The sequence below is a fragment of the Thermobia domestica genome, chromosome 16 (genome assembly GCF_964235325.1).
Source record: "Thermobia domestica chromosome 16, izTheDome1.hap1.1, whole genome shotgun sequence".
Taxonomy (NCBI): domain Eukaryota; kingdom Metazoa; phylum Arthropoda; class Insecta; order Zygentoma; family Lepismatidae; genus Thermobia; species Thermobia domestica.
The window spans coordinates 106,898,697-106,917,232 of NC_137469.1; the positions used below are offsets into that span (position 1 = coordinate 106,898,697).

General features: G+C 32.9%; 1 protein-coding gene across 1 annotated transcript in view; it reads left to right on the forward strand.

Annotated features, from left to right (window-relative positions):
- The window catches only part of LOC145672558 (pickpocket protein 28-like), a 33,442-nt gene extending 15,183 nt beyond the window's left edge, over nucleotides 1–18,259 (forward strand). The window contains exons 6-7 of the mRNA XM_081741717.1: nucleotides 8,346–8,443; nucleotides 18,036–18,259. Coding sequence (XP_081597843.1) covers nucleotides 8,346–8,443; nucleotides 18,036–18,259 — 322 coding nt within the window. The remainder of the gene's footprint in view (nucleotides 1–8,345; nucleotides 8,444–18,035) is intronic.
- Nucleotides 18,260–18,536: the final 277 nt, after the last annotated feature.

The window sequence follows — 18,536 nt, forward strand, 5'->3', positions numbered from 1 at the left end:
GACTAGATCTAATTCATTTTAAACTGTCTTAAAAATAAACAGTTTTACGAGACGTCGAAAAAATGGTAATTTAACGATGAAGATCAGTGGCTGTAATGATAAAGGGGTTTATGAAAAAACCGGCAATGTGTCCCTTCACAACGTGGGAAGCTCTATTAATCTCATGAATCAAAGTGTACACCAATTTTTGTTATACGAAGTATATATATACATAGTGTTTTGTTCCTGGCGGTACGCAACGATACCACGTACCTGCACCTTTTTTATGAGAACAATTTTTTTCCTCTTCTGTCTTAAAAAGGGGTTGACCAGAAACTTCGAAAATACCAAATAGTATATTTATCGTTTTATTGAAAATCAGAATATTTATTGTTTACCCTTCCCTTGTTTCTTTCTAGAGAAAGAGTTGTGAACCTCTGTTCCTTCTTGAAGTTAGTTAATTGTATTCAGGGACTAGAAATAATTGGGCCCTTCTGTCTGTCGCTCGCAAGCACGTCCTCGAACCTCCTTTTTTAAATTCCTTTTTGTACAGTAATTTAAACTATAAGGGCTCTGAACCGGCCAAATTCTTTTATGGAAATACTGACCACCCACAACGAAACAATCTCAACAAATTTGTTTGACGCTGAAGTCCGACTAATCTGAAAGCCAGTACAAAAATTGTTTAGAGAGTCCACTTCTGTACTTTCTCCGCACAGGAGCCTTTGCTCAGTTCCCATTTTAATGTATCCAATTAATACGTTTTTATTGATTACTAGAAAGAGAATTAAGTGAAAACATCTCCTAGATTTTTTTTCGCAAAGTTTATCCATTAATTTGGTAGAGGTTTGTAGAACATTTTGGTAGCATGATCAGCATGCTGAAGAACATTATGTGAACAATATATTAAATGTGTGTTGTTACTGAAATTCAGTATATGTAGAACTCATACCGTTTAAAAACACAGTAGCAGACTAGTTTCTCCCGTTTACAACAAGAGAAAGAAACAGCAAACACATCACTAGGGCATATTGATTATCATTTTGTTTATTGTATTATAAAATTAAGATGTAAGAATTAGATATTTTTAAAGCATCTTATATATATATATATATATATATATATATATATGTGTGTGTGTGTGTGTGTGTGTGTGTGTGTGTGTGTGTGCTCAAGATTTTTTAGTTACAAGACTTCAGTGACATGTTACAGAACATTATTATTATGGTTAATAATAATAATACTCTGAAAGGTATGCAACCTTTTAACCATTAGGTACCTGAAGTCAAGCGTACCGGCACCTTCATTTTTAGAAATAAAACACTATATATATATATATATATATATATATATATATATATATATATATATATATATATATATGCTATATATATATACTATATATATACTTATATATACATAGGATATATATACTATTTATATATAAACACTATATATATATACAAAAGTAACTGACATTCATCGTAAATCTCTCACACGCATTGAATCTCATAAAGAATACGTACACACAATGGAAAGAAAATAGACATCAGAAAATAATGCAATTTCATGGAAGTAGTACCTCTAATGTCATCTAACAGCTGTGTTGCACAATGCACAAAATTATCAGTAAGCTTGTTGGAGTCCTAAAATTCTTTAATAATCTTCGAAGAAGGAAGTAGTATTTCTTCAACAAGTTACGTCTGCATAGTGAGACTAGGTACACTTCTTGCTTGTAGTGATTGCTTTTCATTCAAATGAAATATCAATTTTTCAATCCACCGTCGCTTTCAACCTGTTTCCTATGGACACATCCACGCACTTCGACGCGAGCCTACTAGCTATGCACTATCCTCAATAGGAAACGAGTATTCATTTACTTCAGATTGAGGCATCTTTTTATATGACTAATCGTCTCAATGGCATTGGCATATCAATTTGCACCGATATTAAAAATCTGCAAAAATAATTTTGGCGTTCGCCGTGGTGTCGTCCAACCAGTTCGTATCGATACTCCCAAACTGGTTGTTATAGTTTCTCAAGTTTTTGGAACCGGCTGTTAAAATTATCTCTCCATTTCCTAACTATTCTAACTATCCTTCTATCCCCTAACTACTTACTAAGAACGTGTTTCCTATAGTACATGTTTAGATAATTTAGAATGTCTTTTTATTTTCCTTTCCAACTTTTAGAGATAATTAAGATGTGCTGCAGTTGAGACGTGACACTAACTTTCTAAAACAATTTATCAACGTAAATGCAATTCTACCGATGTACAGATGCAGTTCGTTTCTGCAACATGTGTTTAGTTTCCTGTGAGCAATGTAAGTGCTTGTGGAGAGCGATACGAAATAAGGATGCTGTTGTTTTTCTGTTTTAGCACTTATAAAAGAATTGCTGCTATATCTTAATGGCCAGAAGACATGTGTATTTTGATATAACGTAACTTCTCCATCTAATCGGGTAATTGAATGACTTTGGACCTGAGGTTTGCTGCTAGAAAACTGATAGCCGTACGTTAGTAAACAGTTCTGCTTTACTGCTTGCTAGCAGCAATGATCCTTTCTTAACGACTGTCTTTTCTTACGATTGCTTCTTTAATTCTAATCTATCTCAACACTTGATGAGTATTGTCAACAAAGTGTCAATATAAGCATGACTAAATCCTAGTCAGTATTACTAGTCTCTGCTGTTAATAATATATAAAATATATAAGATCGTCATGTAGTAGTAATAATGATACTAAGTAAACTTACTATAGTAGTCATAGAACAGCATTTGAAATTATTTGAATGATGATGCCACTGGGCAAGCATCAAGAGAATAGCAATGTAAACTGCACTAGTGCGTTATTTACCGCAAGAAAAGTAATGTAAAATATATTTTATTCCAATTAGACGATTTCTTGTAAAACTGTACAAAATAAAGAAGTGCACTAACATATCCTTGGATCATGCATCCTTGGATCATATAATTATTACATGCATGGAAGTACAGTACAAATCGAGATGTTTTGTAGTACAATTGTAATGCATCATTCCATTGTGTTTTCCTAATAGAGCTACTCACGCATACAATTTTGATTGTGACTATAAAATAAACTCTTAATAGGTACGGCATATCTGCTATTATGAGTTGCTGGAATATAACTTGGACGGATTGAAAATATTTCATAGTGGCCTGTGAAAATTTTAATATAATTCATACAGCTACTTCATTTCTTTCCATTAGTCTTTATATTCCTCGATTTTAGTTATATTTCAATGAAAATCATTTGGGACATCTTCTCTGGAAATTTAACCAGAAACTAAGAATATGTCTATAAGCAAATTAATGATAATTCACTAGATAATACTTTAATAATGAACCATATTTCAAAATGTTACAGTAGCCGCAAGTTAAACATTGAGTAATTATTGAAAGTAAAATGTGCATTTTCTTGGCGTAATATACTCTACAGTTGTCTATAATCAAACATAAGTTAAAATTAAGAATTAACAATAATCTTAAGCTGTCTCATTACCCACACCATGCACTGTCGTCTTACAACTGTCAACAAAGAACGTGTATATTTCAGTATCAATTTCACCTCAATAAGTTGCACAGTTGTGTGTAGCAGAGGGTGCGAAATCATTTGAAAATGGTGGGGGAGGAAGAAGTTCAGCGATCTACACTAATGCTTCGTGGAGCCACCAAAAAATTGAAATATTAATGGATTATTATTATTATTATTATTAATAATAATAATAATAATAATAATAATAATAATAATAATAATAATAATAATAATAAATGTTCAAACTAGTCGTCATTGTAATTTAAAAATACTTTAATGTTATTTATTCATTTAACTAACTTATCTACTGCATTTAATATCTACTGCATTTCGGTGCGTATGGTCCAGGCCAGCCATAGATCCCCGTGAGCTGTAGAGTCAGAGTATAGTTTTTATTATTATTTATGAAATTCTCGTTTCTTCGCTAAGAATGTAGTGTTTCAGTTTGGTCGTTCAGATATCCGATCACTTTTGTAAGTCTAAATGATACTATGTATCTATATTGTATTATTAGCAAGAATACATTATTATAAATAACAGATATGATTTCAACACAAATACTTGATAGACAACAAAAAGCCGTGTTGCCTCAATGGTAGAGCGCTCATCTCAGGTGCGTGGGATCATTGGCTGGATCCTAGCTCGCGCCAAATTCTGCTTGTGCTATACAAACAATTGTGTGGGTTTTTTCTCGGGGTCCTCCCGCTTCCTTCCACTATCTTAATCCACCATTATAATTCAAGTCACCATGACAATCTTCCTTGGCCTTGGTGAATATTCGAAGGACGTTAAACTTTAGAAAATAAAAGCACAAACACTATAATACGATTGATTTGCTGATTCAAGTTTAATGACCTTTATCAGCAGCGAAGCTATGAGATGTGGACTTACAGTTTAAGGTGGAATCCGAACTACGAAACTTTTAATATGAACAACACTGAATCGACGTTCACAGGCAGTAGTTGATAATGGCACAGAACGAATTTTCTGTGTTAAGGCTTTAAGAACTTGAAAATCATTTACCGACTTAGAACTTGACTTGTACTCTCTCCATTCTGACAGCTTGGTCTAGTGGCTACCACCTTGACTTCGGTTAGCGTGGTCCCTGGTTCGATTCCCGGTGGGGTACAGTTGAACATTCGGATTCCATTATAATCAGTAGGTTCACGTCTCCTTTAGCCTAGCAGGCATAATCGTGGAACGTTAAACTAAATCAAACCAAATAATTCTGACACTGCAGTATCAAGATTCAAGCCAAACAATTGAGCTGCTTTATATTCGTCTACGTTACCGTATAAACCACTCATGCTATTACGATCTTTATTTCCAAACAGTGAAAAGCACTTTAGCACATCATTAGAAGGAAACCTTCTTTCCACTTCGTCTACTAAACCCTGGATTACCTGCTCCCTTATTTGATCAAACTCACTATCATCACTCCCTGTAGCAGATGCTTGTCTGCAGTGCACTAAATACTTATCTTTGCAAAGACTTTGGTAGACATCATCTTTCATACGCATTTCTCTCAGAGCATGGATTGTAGGTTCAATTTTTTTTTCTATTTCATTGTACGAAACTGCTTCCTTTTGCATCGTTTTACTAATATTAGACAGAATGGACGCAATATCCAGAAGAAAACCGAACAATAGAATGTTCTTTTTCCCCGACAGTTTTTTTTTTGTTTTGTTTTGTTTTTGTAAATACCACTCAGTTTAAAACTATCTCTGTTGAAATTGTCATTATTTTCATACTACAAGAGTAGGAATTGCGTTATACGAGAAAAATATGTAAAGGCTGCCAATAAAGCATCCTTCTCATTTGAAATCCAACGTATGTGAAACAATCGTTTGATTTTCAGCAGTCCTGCGGCATCTGTGACTGTCGCGATACTTTTAAGTTTTGCAGCTGTAAATGACTTATTGAACACCTTCTAAAGTTAGCCTAACAAACATTCAAAGTTGTGAACAGCATTCACAACACCAAATTCGCTTTTTGAAACAAGATCCATTCGATGCGCCATGCAGTGTACATTAATTAGGCACGGGCTGACATTTCTTCTAATTTGAGCAGCAATACCTTCGTTTCTCCCAGTAAACACTGCATCCCCGTCCGAACTAAATCCAACAAGTTTTTCTTTAAAATTAAAAATATCTATGCCATCTTCGGAAAATGCTTGAATAATTTTCTCTTCAAGGGATTTTGCATCGGCATTTTCTACAGGCACTAATTTATAAAAACGACAACAAGGTTTATTTTCTTCGTCCACGTATGTTACATGTGACAGCAAGTGCTTATTCGCAAACCTGTTTGTAGATTCGTCCACTGAAATTAAAAAGCAATCTGTTTGTTTGAGAAATTTTGCAAATTTTGCATGCAACTGGTACGCTAGAAAATAAAGGCCTTCATCTCGTCAACAACCGAATAACCGAAAAAGTTAAGCACCTGATCCTTTTACAAATAAAATACGTTTTTTAAAACAGCATGCATTTAAAATTCTTGTTTGTCTGAAAATTTCCATTATAGACCTACTTATATTTTCCTATTAAGGTGTCCTCCCTTACAGATTTTGGTGAGGGGGAACGAAAGTGTAAAATTTTTGGTGGGGAGAAATCCCTCCGTCCCTCCGGGATTTCGCACCCTGGTGTAGCATCAATTTTAGTCTTTCAAACTGTGTGATGCATTGTCGGAAGTCTTATAAAACGGTTTTATCCGTCCGTTCGTCGACAAGTATCAGAGCAAAATTGGTAATAGACATCGACGTGCTTTTTTAAATCGATTCAGCTTTTCAGGGATAGGTTTCGTTTTAACCTTTAACCCTCAATTCAAACTGAAACTGGTTCACATCACTTTGTTCCACTTTCAACGATTAAAGCCACAGAGCGAAAAGAGCGAAACCAATAACAGATAGAGAGAAGCAGTTTCCTGTAATGGATTTAGAGTGTAAAGAATATAAACCATATCAACCCGGAACATTCTACCAAAACCGACAGTCGTTGGAATTTACTATTATTTCCGATTTGAATACTGATTTTTATAGAGCAAAAACGAAAGAAATGTCGAGATGCAGTTGTTTGCAATTGATCTACCTTCCTACGAATGGGTCTTTCCATCTCCAATAACAATCTAATTAACCTAAAGTGATTCAAATTAACGATTTCTGATTTCAACAATTATCATCAGAGATCGAAAAATTGTACTACATATAACAACAAGCTGTTTTCTGCAATTCACTTAGGGTATCAAGAGAACACAATATCGAAACCCACAACACTCTTTTAAAACCGTATGTAGTTGACATTTACTACTACATTTGACTTCCGTAGAGCAAAAACTGTGATATCGAGATGCACTTTTTTCAATCGATTCTGCTTCCTGAGAATAGATTCTGTCTCCTCCCTTCAAAGACGTACGCAAGGGGGGACCTGGGGGTCCGGACCCCCCCCCGAAATTTTGATTTTTTAAAATTTAGCCTAATTTTAGGGACAATTTTAGGGATTTTAATATAAAATACCTTCATATTTAGTTTGGAACCCCCTCCCCCGAAATAAATTCCTGGGTACGCTACTGCCTCCCTTAACCACTATTAAATACGGAAGCGGTTAAAATTAGCCATTTCCAGTCTCAACATTTATCAACATCGAAGAAAAATGATAATATATAGTCGTAAGCAGTTTTCTGTAATCGATTCAGGGTATTAACAGTACATACAATCAAACCACGGAATAGTTGAAAACCAATAGTGGTTGGAATTTACTACTACTTCCGGTTCCAATACTGATTTCTGTAGAGCAAAAACGATAAAAGATATCGTGATGAACTTTCTCGCAATCAATTCACCTTCATAAGAGTAGGTTTTGTCTCCTTCTTTAACCAGCTATTGAATACTACAGTTTGTTGGTAAGGTGATACAAATAGAGAATTTCCGATTTCAACCTTTGCCACCATAGTAAAAACAGTAAGGCATAGTGAGTAATGGCCTTCTGATATGAAACAGGTTCTATCTTTGATTTTGTTCCTCTATTGTACCCAGTAATTACAGATGTATTACTTCAATTTTGAGTATTGAATTCTTACAGTTTGGATGTCTACTTTAGTGCTACACTGTGATATGAAAATCAGTTTTTTAGGTTTTCCAATTAACTGTTTTTTTTATTTTCTCCAGAGCCGTGCATATTATTTTATTTTGCTAAATGCAATCTATGGATTTATAAATGTCTAATTTTTAGACAATGTTGAGTGGATCTTTGGATATTGTTAACCTAGAGTGTGCGTGTATGTGAAATATTTTTTTTTTAGAAAATACATATAATGAAAGTTGTAGATAATTACATTATTATTTCTAATTATTGTTATGCACATTTTTTATTTTGCATCTTAGTTTTAGAAATGAAGATCATGCCTTTTTCATACTTGAGAACCTATCATAACTTTCCCTTTGAATTAAACACGTAACTCCTAAGTAACTCCTAATGGTAAAACATATGTGCGTTTATAGACGGAAGCAAATTTCAAATATAAATTAAATTTAAAATGCTTCCAATTCACTGGTGAAAACAAAGCATATGCACTACTAAAAGGTGAATTTTTAACTAAAGCATTATCAAGCTTCTGCAGCACATAACATCAGTGTGACCACCTATCGGAGCAAAAAGTAAAATATGACCCAATTGTTACATGTCAAGTTTGTAATCTTCTTTTTGATTCAATTTATCAGTTTGAAAATAGCTTGCCTGCACAAATGTACATATCATGTTTCACCATCCTCTAATACATGTAATATAATAATATAAAACTTATTTTTAACTTACAGGAAGAACGAAACGGCTGGCTATGTGGATATTTTCTACAAAAATCTTGGAGGAGTTAGTTACAGAACTGATGTTTTGTTTAGTTTCATGGATTTTGTTGGTAAAGTGATACACATTTTACTTTTATTAATTATCCTTGAAGGACACTTACTATATTTATTACTTAAGTATCGTGAAGCAAAATATTTGTTACCTTAATCTCTGAGTTGTAAAATATTAATTACATTTATCAAACTGCGTTTTAAAAATTTTATTGGGTTAATCTACCGTATTGTAAAATATTTATAATGTTATACAACTATGTTTGAAACAAGTTACTAAGTTAATCTACTGCGTTGTAAAATATGTATTATGCTGTGTCAAATCTTCCAAAGTATTCCGTTTCGCCATAATAAATTTGTTATTCTAAGTGGTATGAATTTTTAAATAATTATATATACTATTACGTTGGCGTATGAGTAATGTCGTTAAAGTAGTTTGGGTACAGATATATATATACATGAATGTATGTATGTATGTATGTATGTATATATATATATATATATATATATATATATATATATATATATATATAGAGAGAGAGAGAGAGAGAGAGAGAGAGAGAGAGAGAGAAAGAGAAAGAGAGATATAGATAGATAGATAGAGTTTTAGAGCGTTTTTTAGTGTAATTCTGATTTATTTAATAAAAGTTAACGGATTATTATTAATTTTTCTTATGTTAAAGAATTTATTTTTATATCCTAAATATATCGTTTTGATTTAAACAGAGTTCTACCGTAAAAACCGATTATTAAAATTAGAATACGAACTATTTTTAATCTTGGTAGACCTTTTCTAATACAAAATTACATATGTTGAAAGTGTTTTATTTTTTTTTTTTTTCGTATTGACGCGATTGTAACCTCCCTCTAGTGATTGAAAGGAATGATAGCTGGGGTAAAGATTTCATACTGAGCTAGATATGAACCTAGATACTGTGTTTCCCTTCATCGAAAAATTATTCGATTTTTATTATTAAGCACGCGCAAGGAGTAGACAATTTCATTTATCGACGTAAATATGTTCCTTAAAACCTTTTGGTCTATGAATGTAAGTATATTTAATTAAAATAGAAGTATTACAAGTGACATAGTTTCCGTCTGTAGTGAACTGATATATGAAGGAAATTGCTATTTGGTAATTCAAGAGGAATCATATATTCGACATTATTGACTTCACGTGTACCTGCACTAAGTAGACATATTTTCTAATTTCTATATATCTTTTACAAATATATTTTCAAGTAGAGCTGAATGGAATGGTTACCTACCGATTCAGGAAATAACAAATATGAACTGTTCACTAGCAATGATAAGGAGATCCAATTTGATAATTGCGGATGTAGTCACCGAATTGTATTTTTATGTTTCTAAAGTCTTTGCTGTTATTTATTGACTGAAATAATTATGACTTTGTTCGAGTAAAAAGTTTACAGTCTCCTTCCCTATTTTCGAAACTATTTCCAGTATCCTAAAATCCTTTCAAATATTCTATTAGCAATACTGACCCCATACGCAGATGAAATTATAGAGATTATCAGTGCGGATTTTCGATGAAATCGATCAACTATCGACCAAATATTTACCATTCGCCAAATACTCGAAAAAAAAAGTGAGAATACAATACCCCGGTACATCAACTATTTATTGATTTTGGAAAGGCGTACGACTCGGTTAGGAGAGAAATATTATACAACGTTCTTACAGAACTACGAATACCGAGTAAGCTAATTAGATTAATTAAGATATGTTTCAAAAAATCCCAAAGTAAAGTCCGGGTAGGAGAATTTTTGTCCACGAGCTTTCACGTCGAAAATGGCCTGAAACAAGGAGATGCGTTGTCGCCATTATTATTTGACTTCGTTCTGGAATACGCTATAAGGAAAATCAAAGGTAGCAACCAGGGCCTACAGTTGAACGGTATTCACCAGGTTATGGCATATGCTGATGATGTAAATTTAATAGGGGATGATAGGAGAACAATAGAAAAACATGCAAAAATCTTATTAAACGCTTGCAGGGACAAGAGTTTAGAAGTAAATGCAGAGAAAACTAAATACATGGAAGTGCGTCGGGACCGTAATACAACAAATTATGGATGCGTTAAAATATTAAATAATACTTTTGATAAAGTGAATAGTTTCAAATATCTAGAATCAATATTAACAGAGGAAAATCATATTCACGGAGAAATTAAATGTCGACTAAAACCAGGGAATTCGTGTTACTATTCGGTTCAAAATATCTTGTCGTCGTGAATTCTGTCGAGGAATTTGAAGCTTAAAATATACAAAACGATAATCACGCCTGTTGTTTTGTATGGTTGCGAAACATGGTCACTTACTCTGAGGGAAGAACATAGACTAAAGTATTTGAGAACAAGATCTTGAGTCGAATATTCGGACCCAAGAGGAACGGGAATGGGGAATGGCGGAAACTTCATAACGAGGAACTACATAATTTATATGGTTTACCCAACATTGTTAGGGTCGTCAAGTCTAGGAGGCTTAGGTGAGCGGGTCATATAGCTAGAAGGGGAGAAAGTAGAAACGCTATCAAAGTATTGACTGGAAGACCAATCGGAAAACGACCATTAAGAAGACCTAGGCGCAGATGGGAGAACAATATTAAGATGGATCTCGCAGAGATTGGAATACAAAGTAGAAACTGGATGCAGTTAGCTAAGGATAGAAGTGAGTGGAGAGCTTTTGTGAACGCGGCATTGAACCTCCGGGTTCCATAGGCCATAGAGTTAGTTAGTTAGTTTTTCCAGTATCCTCCTCATATCATTATCACCTTGTATTAATTATTTACAGAGAAAATTCAACGTGTTTAAAAATAATATAACATAGGCAATTAAAGGTGTAGCAAAAGTGTTTGAAGTTCAAACTTAACAGATTATATGACAAAGGGAAGTTAACTTTCTGATATATTTTAAATTATATTTCACATATTAAACTATCTGAAAATTGATATACGGCAATACTTAAGATCAACATTTTCTGTGGAAGCTTTATCGCAGTTCTTCTTTAATCAATTTACGTTTTAGAAAAATCGACGTATAGCCAGGCATTTCCTCTTTGCTTTTGAGACAGAAGAAATAGTTGCTTTGCATGTAACGTAATTCAGTCTGTTAGATGTGACGATATATTTATTGACGATGAAACTAATAATTATTTACTTTTGTGTGTGATTACGTGTACGTAATACCAATTGTGATGACGCGTATCTGAAATAAATTTGGCATCAATTTGATTAAATAGTAACTAGGTTATATAATCAGCTGGCTATTGCAAAGTACATCTATACGTTTATATTGCACGAATGTGCTTATGAAAGTAATCTTAAATGCAACTGAAATATTGGCATTACTGCTGTATCGCCGGACGGATTTGGAAATGAAAAAAGTACCAAAATATACTGCATTCGGTTATATTTGATCGGATTACATTGACTTACGTTAGATTATGTTATAAGGCGTGAAGGTTTACTATATGGATCCATAGTGTAAGTATTAGTAGTATAGTAGAAGTAGGAGTAGTAGTAGTAGTAGGAATGGGTTAGAAGCTCCGCAGGGGTTGTTTGGGTTCTGTTCTGGACATGAAATGGGCAATTTAAAGGCTTGCCAAATTTTGCTGTACATTTTACAATCTATGGATCCCTATAATAAAACGAGTGTACCTCTCCGCGAAATAGTCCATCCGCCTCCACATACTGTGCCGCTTACGACATCATAAAGTACCAACAAATACAACCACTTTCTTAACTTTTTCTATTCCGCTTACCTGACTTTCACTCTTCTTCCTCACAAACATAAACACATTCTCCAATTGACCCGGTAAATGTCCTAAATTTTTTCCACCTACAGCAGTTAACCCGAAATGTTTACTTCATCTGTAATTCATATAATTTCCAAGTAAAAGGCTTTAACTACTGTACGCTTTTTATTTTGAAATAACTGAAAGGTGGAAATGGAGAACTATGCGTAATTGAAACCTTATTTTTCAATTGGTTGCTATCGTCATAGAAAGTTAAGAGCGCAGCACTTGTAAGACGGCAACTTTATTTAAATAATTTCCATCTACTATAAAACCTAAATAAACGAATTTGTTCTTATATAGCTTATATAGCTATAGCTTGTATAGCTTCTATAGCTTTGCTTTTACTATTTTTCTTATATTAAAATTTCAGTTAGTAGAAAGAGATATGTTATTCAGAATAAAATAATAAACATCATCATAGGTATTCTGCCTTTATTGGCAAGTCACTTTCCGCAGCTGAGAAGCTTCCATGCTCCACGGTCATCCGCTAACTTCTTCCTCTTCGCGTATGATCTTTCTGTTTCAATAACATCCATTAATTGTAGTCTCCTTCGCCCCCTCCCTCTCTTTCACGCCACCATACTCTCTAGGACGTCCCTTATGATACAATTTCTTCTTAGGCAATGTCCCAACCTGGTTTCTCTTCCTCTTCCTAATAATATCTAAAAGTGCCAATAATAAACAGTGCCAATATAATATTATATTTCTAAGCAACAATAAAGGGCACACAGAGAAGTAAAAAACAAAGTTAAATTACAACAATACTGGATGTTTTATATAACAATCATACATGAAGAAAATTTGAAAGAACTATTCAGCAGGCTCTATTTATGTATTGGTGTATCAGATTTCACTCGCATAGATGAGTAAATATTTTGAGCTTCCAAAATAAAAAGTTTAATTTATTGGGCTAGGTTCTGTTAACCTCCTATTCAGTTGAGAACATGTTGTTCAGCAACTCCCAATGACCATGATGAATGTTATTATTATTGTTGTTATTATTTAGTGTTAGTAGTAATTATTATTTATATTTTTGCGGAAGATACAATAGTTTAAAAGATAAAGTTAAATTGGTTCACATATAATTTGCATAGTAATTATTTTATTTGTAATAACAGTACATTTTAGGTTTTACCTTGTACTCTAAATTGCATTCACTACTGTCTGTAGAATCCAAAAGAAAACCGATAGAATCTTTTAAATCATCATTATAGAGTTTCATTGAGGTATTTATGAAACATGTAAGACACGTACATGTCTGGTCAAGTTTGATTAAATTTAATGACAAAAGTAGTAAGGCACATTAAATGTTTGCAAAAAAATCAGTACAGTAGTCCGATGTAAAAACATAAAGTATGTTTCCTCTTACTTTTAAATTCATACAAGGGGAACGCAGTCGCTGAAACAAACTCATAAGCTCCCGCCATTCAAAGCTGTGGAACTTAGTCTCTGATCCTGAATTAACCTTAACCCTGGCCAAGCTCGGTCACCAAACACAGCGAACTTTAATTTTTAACAGAATGACTAATTGCTCACCAAATTTATTTCAGATCTGGGCAGCAGTTACGAAGAAATAACATATCACACTCAAACTAAGTCAAGCCTGTGCTTCGCTCAACTTGGCTACAAATTATAGTAGCATTTATTCCTTAGACCATGAACTACTTCCCTAGCAAATTTGATTCAGATTCAGCTAGTAGTTATAGTTCCAGCCAGAAATAAAGTACCGCATGCAAGTATCTCTGGTCTGTCTCTGGCCGAACTTAATCACACAATAGTATACCGATCTTTATTCCTTATACAATGCGCTACTTGTCCCCTAAATTTGGTTCAGATTTGGAACAGAAGTTACCGAGAAATAAAATACCACATACAAGAGAAGGCAAGCCAAATAGAGACTGTGTCTGACCAAACTCGGCCATCACATATAGTGATTTTTATTCGATAGGTGGCGACCGACTAGGTCACCAGGTTTAGTATAAATCTGAATAGTAGTTCCCTAGAAATGAAGTACCTTCCGCCATCCGTGGATTTAAAATATGATGGTTCTTATTAGCAAACGAAGTTCTTTGAATATACAGTTATACCTTTGAAAGCAAATTTCATCCGCCCTAGAATTTAATTCGACTTCAGGGCACTTTTTAAAGGTTAAATTAATAGAAATTGCATTAATTCATTTCTGGGACCAGTATCTCAATTTTGAAAAGTGATTTTAACAATAAAGTATAAAAGAGATGTAAAATTATGTATTAAAGGTAAAATTATTTAAGATAAAATAAGTAATACATGCACAAAATAAAGTGAACGGTAAAAATTGTACGAACACTTTTATACAGCATCCGGCAGCTGGTGAAATATATGCACATTCGGATTATGTAGCTAAATTCTTCGTTCGGATTTCAAGTTGCTCAAGTTTCGGGTCTTCGACTTCGCGCTGAGCAATACTGTACATGATTATTTGTCTAACGAGACAAGAAACAAACCTAACTTTACTAACATATGAAGGATCTACAGAGGTTTAAGTAAAAATCCTGTCAAGAAATACACAAAATAACATTAATGTAATACCAACGATATACTCGACAATAAAATAATTTAGAAATAATGCTCTTGTCTTTCCGAATGACAATTATATTAAATGTGTGAAATTATTAAAATTATTGCAACCAAGAAGGATAAAGTATGGACAATTATGTACCGCTGCTGTTACTTTCTCGAATACGTCCTAACGTAATTCAAAGTCAAAGACTTGCTCTTCGTACTTATTAGCTGCTCCTGTTTCTCTATTCCAATATTCTAAGTGCACGTATTGTAAATAGCCCGAGACAGTGGCGGCAATTGAACGTTAAAAGTGGGGGAGTAAGACTTAATCTGAATATTTGTATATCAATTTAGTTTTTCTGATTGTTTCTAACACATTATTTGACGAAAAGTTGTATAACTAATAGGATACTATCTTTCTCAGTTAAAATATCGCATATTGTGTTTCATATTTTATTAAGTAAATTGACAAGAGCAACGCAAGTAGGTACTAGCCCTTTGTACTCTTAAACAACGAGGGTGTAAAAACAGATTTGATTCCTTGTTCATGAACATAATTCTGTCTGGAAAATTGTAATCAGATTATTTAATAGGAAATTTAAAAAACAAATAAATAGAAAGCATAATATTAATCATAGTAATGAATAATGACATTTTAGGAACTGTCAACTTTTGTGCAATTAAAAAATAACTTGTGAAAGACTTTTCGTTTTTACCAAATTTTCTCTCAATTAGTTTCAAAGCGGCTGACTAACATATCCAGCCCTGCTTAGAAGAAATGGAAGTACGCTGAATTGTTGTGCTTCAATAGGTAATTTTTGGGCCATTTTATCTGGCAATTAAAACATAATTCTTGTAGTTTTCTTAACTATGCGACAAGACAAATAACCTATACATATTCACCCAACGGCATATATTATGTGGCACCACTTTTTTTGCAGTAACACACACAAAAACTTTACATTTCCAAATGAAACTATATACATTAAGGGATTACTTAAAATACTGAGGGGCAACTGTTCCCTCTTGCTCCCCTAATCGCCACCCCTGGCCCGAGACAGGAACAAAATCCATATCTTTTTATTGTTTGAGAAACTTATCATGATATTAGTATTTGATGGTAAGCTAATTTCTTTTGTTAATTTGAGAATAGAGACAGTTCTTGACTTACGTAAATAGATTGTTCCAGGACTCATTGGGTAAGTCAAAATTTATAGAAGTAGCATTTTTAACCATCCCTTAATATTTGTCTCAAAGCACGTATGAAAAACACAAAAACATCTGCAAAATTACATTTTAATAATATATTGTAGTGCCAAAACTCAATCACATAAAGAGTACAGAACCCTCAATTCTTTCAACTTCAATGGTTAAAAAATAGTTAAGTAATAAGTAATTTAAATGGTTCAGCAAACTTATTTATCTAATTAGTTCTTGCCTCATACACTAGATTGATCTTAAAATGGATTGATCTTACTTCAGATGTACGGCGTAAGAACTTTTCATTCATACGTTTGGGAGCACTAGGAAATGAAAAACATGTGAAAAAATCAACTTCAAATTAATAATAGAAATAAATACTTTTTATATGATAAAACAATGTTTAAAGAAAATTGGTAAAGTCGTACATAGTTTTATAAAACACAGGAAAATTAAACTCTATCCTCGTCAAAATGGCCACCTTATTTTTTAGTGACTTTATCAAATTTTCATAACCATTTACTAGTTAATTTGTTAACGATGTGCTATCTGATTGTTTTCATTCGGGCTGTAATTGGTCTCTCAACGATTTGAAACTAAATATAAACAGGCTTTAAATTACTTTCTACTTCACCACTCAAACAATCGATTCAATGTAAGTCGGATGACTGTGATGGTCATTTCATGATTTTAATTAACCATTTCCCCTGTTTTGTTGGAGTAATCTACACAGTTCATGAGGACTCTCTAGGTCATTGTCTTATTAATATACAAACATAAGGCTAAAAATATTTTGCCCATAGAGTTTAGCATTGTCTTGAATAAATTTTAAATATCCTTTCTTGTATATAAAGTCGAATATTTTCTCCAGAGTACCACGTTTATTGCCTACAAAGCATCCCAAAATCATTATGCAAGCTTCTCTGTTGGCATAGCGCATATTTTGGGTCCCCTCTTGTTTGTTCTTAATGGCACATAAAGAAAATTCTAATAGATCAAATAACTGAAATTTAAATGCATTCCAATTAGCTTGCTTCCATCGTTCTACATCTTATGGTATTTTTCTTAGCTAAATCTATTTTTTTTAATATTTAGCTGTTAATTTTGGTTTCTTAATGGCTTCATACCCTCTTGGACCAATTGATTCTAAAAGCCTTTCAACCATAATACTAAATAACTGAGCTTATAATGTTTTGCTCAACGCATGGGTGAGTTATCGAACGATTAAACATTGATTCGTTTAAGATAAAGCTATACCAAATCAGTCTTACTTTGACGTGGTAGATTTGAACTTTCAAATTGTGCCCAAGCGTTCTAACAAGAGTGGGATGTACATTTTCCAACAACATACTAGGCTTGTTTGCAATTTATTGCTAACTATGCATACCATGAGTACATATTTTAGATCATTTTCAGAAATAAGAAGGTTTCTCTTTACCATTATAAATGAACTGTATTTCGTTGTGTAATATTAAAAGTTCTTGAAGAACATTTAAGTGGAAATGTTCGCTACGTGGTTTTAATGTAGTTACACCCATGACTGTTGAGTTTTACTGATGTTACCTTACAAATGTGAAATAATTTACAAATGAATAAATTTTTGACAGAAAAATGATTGTGACATTTAACATGCGATAGTAATAAAACAGAAGAAAAGACAAAACAAGACAATAGAAAAGATATCCAAGAAATATGCAAAGGAGTTTCCTGTTTTTCTATTTCGCTTATTGCGACAATATAAATTAATAGAAACAATTTTTCTTATATTGATTGTCGTAAATTACAATTGACTTGTTAAAAATGTGACCATGAATGCTTCTACACCTTAAATTTTATAGGTAGTGTAAGTATTAATTAATATATGTCGAATTTACATAACTCGAAGAATTCATGTACGTTTAAAATTTGATTTAAATCTAAGTAATTTGACTATTTAACTGTGCTCATAGTTGAGCTAAACTTAATTGAAATATTCTTTAACTACATCTACATTTTTAATGACTTGTGTATGTATTATTTTGGATACTTTTCCAGATAAAATATTGTGCTAATATATCTCGTAATAACGTACTATATTTTTATTTATTTACAGTTGCGTTTGGTGGTATATGTGGACTATTTTTGGGATTCAGTATGGTCAGTGGTTTAGAGTTTTTCTATTGGGTAATATTGCGCATTGCCTGCAAATGTAATCCTGCTTCTAATGAGAATGCAGACAGAAACTACTCTACAGTGGGAAAACGTTACCATATTCATCCAATAACAGCTACGGGACAGAAAATAAAGAAGGCGTGGGATAATACATATCTCAATTAATTCTTGTCCAGTAATTTAACTAAACACAGTATTAAGTGCGAAACCTATTACTTTTTGTGAATAAAGTTAACGTAGTGAAACAACAAAAATGACACGATAGTTTGAAGACTATAAACTCTCCAGCAATATGTCTATGGTTAACTTCATTAGTTGTACATCTGAAAAGTATTCAATATGTGTTAAGTACTATCAGTTTCTATGTTCAATTTAAATTTTCTAACAAACTCAGGGATAATAGACTATTTGATGAGCTGACTTAAAATGTTGCAACATTACT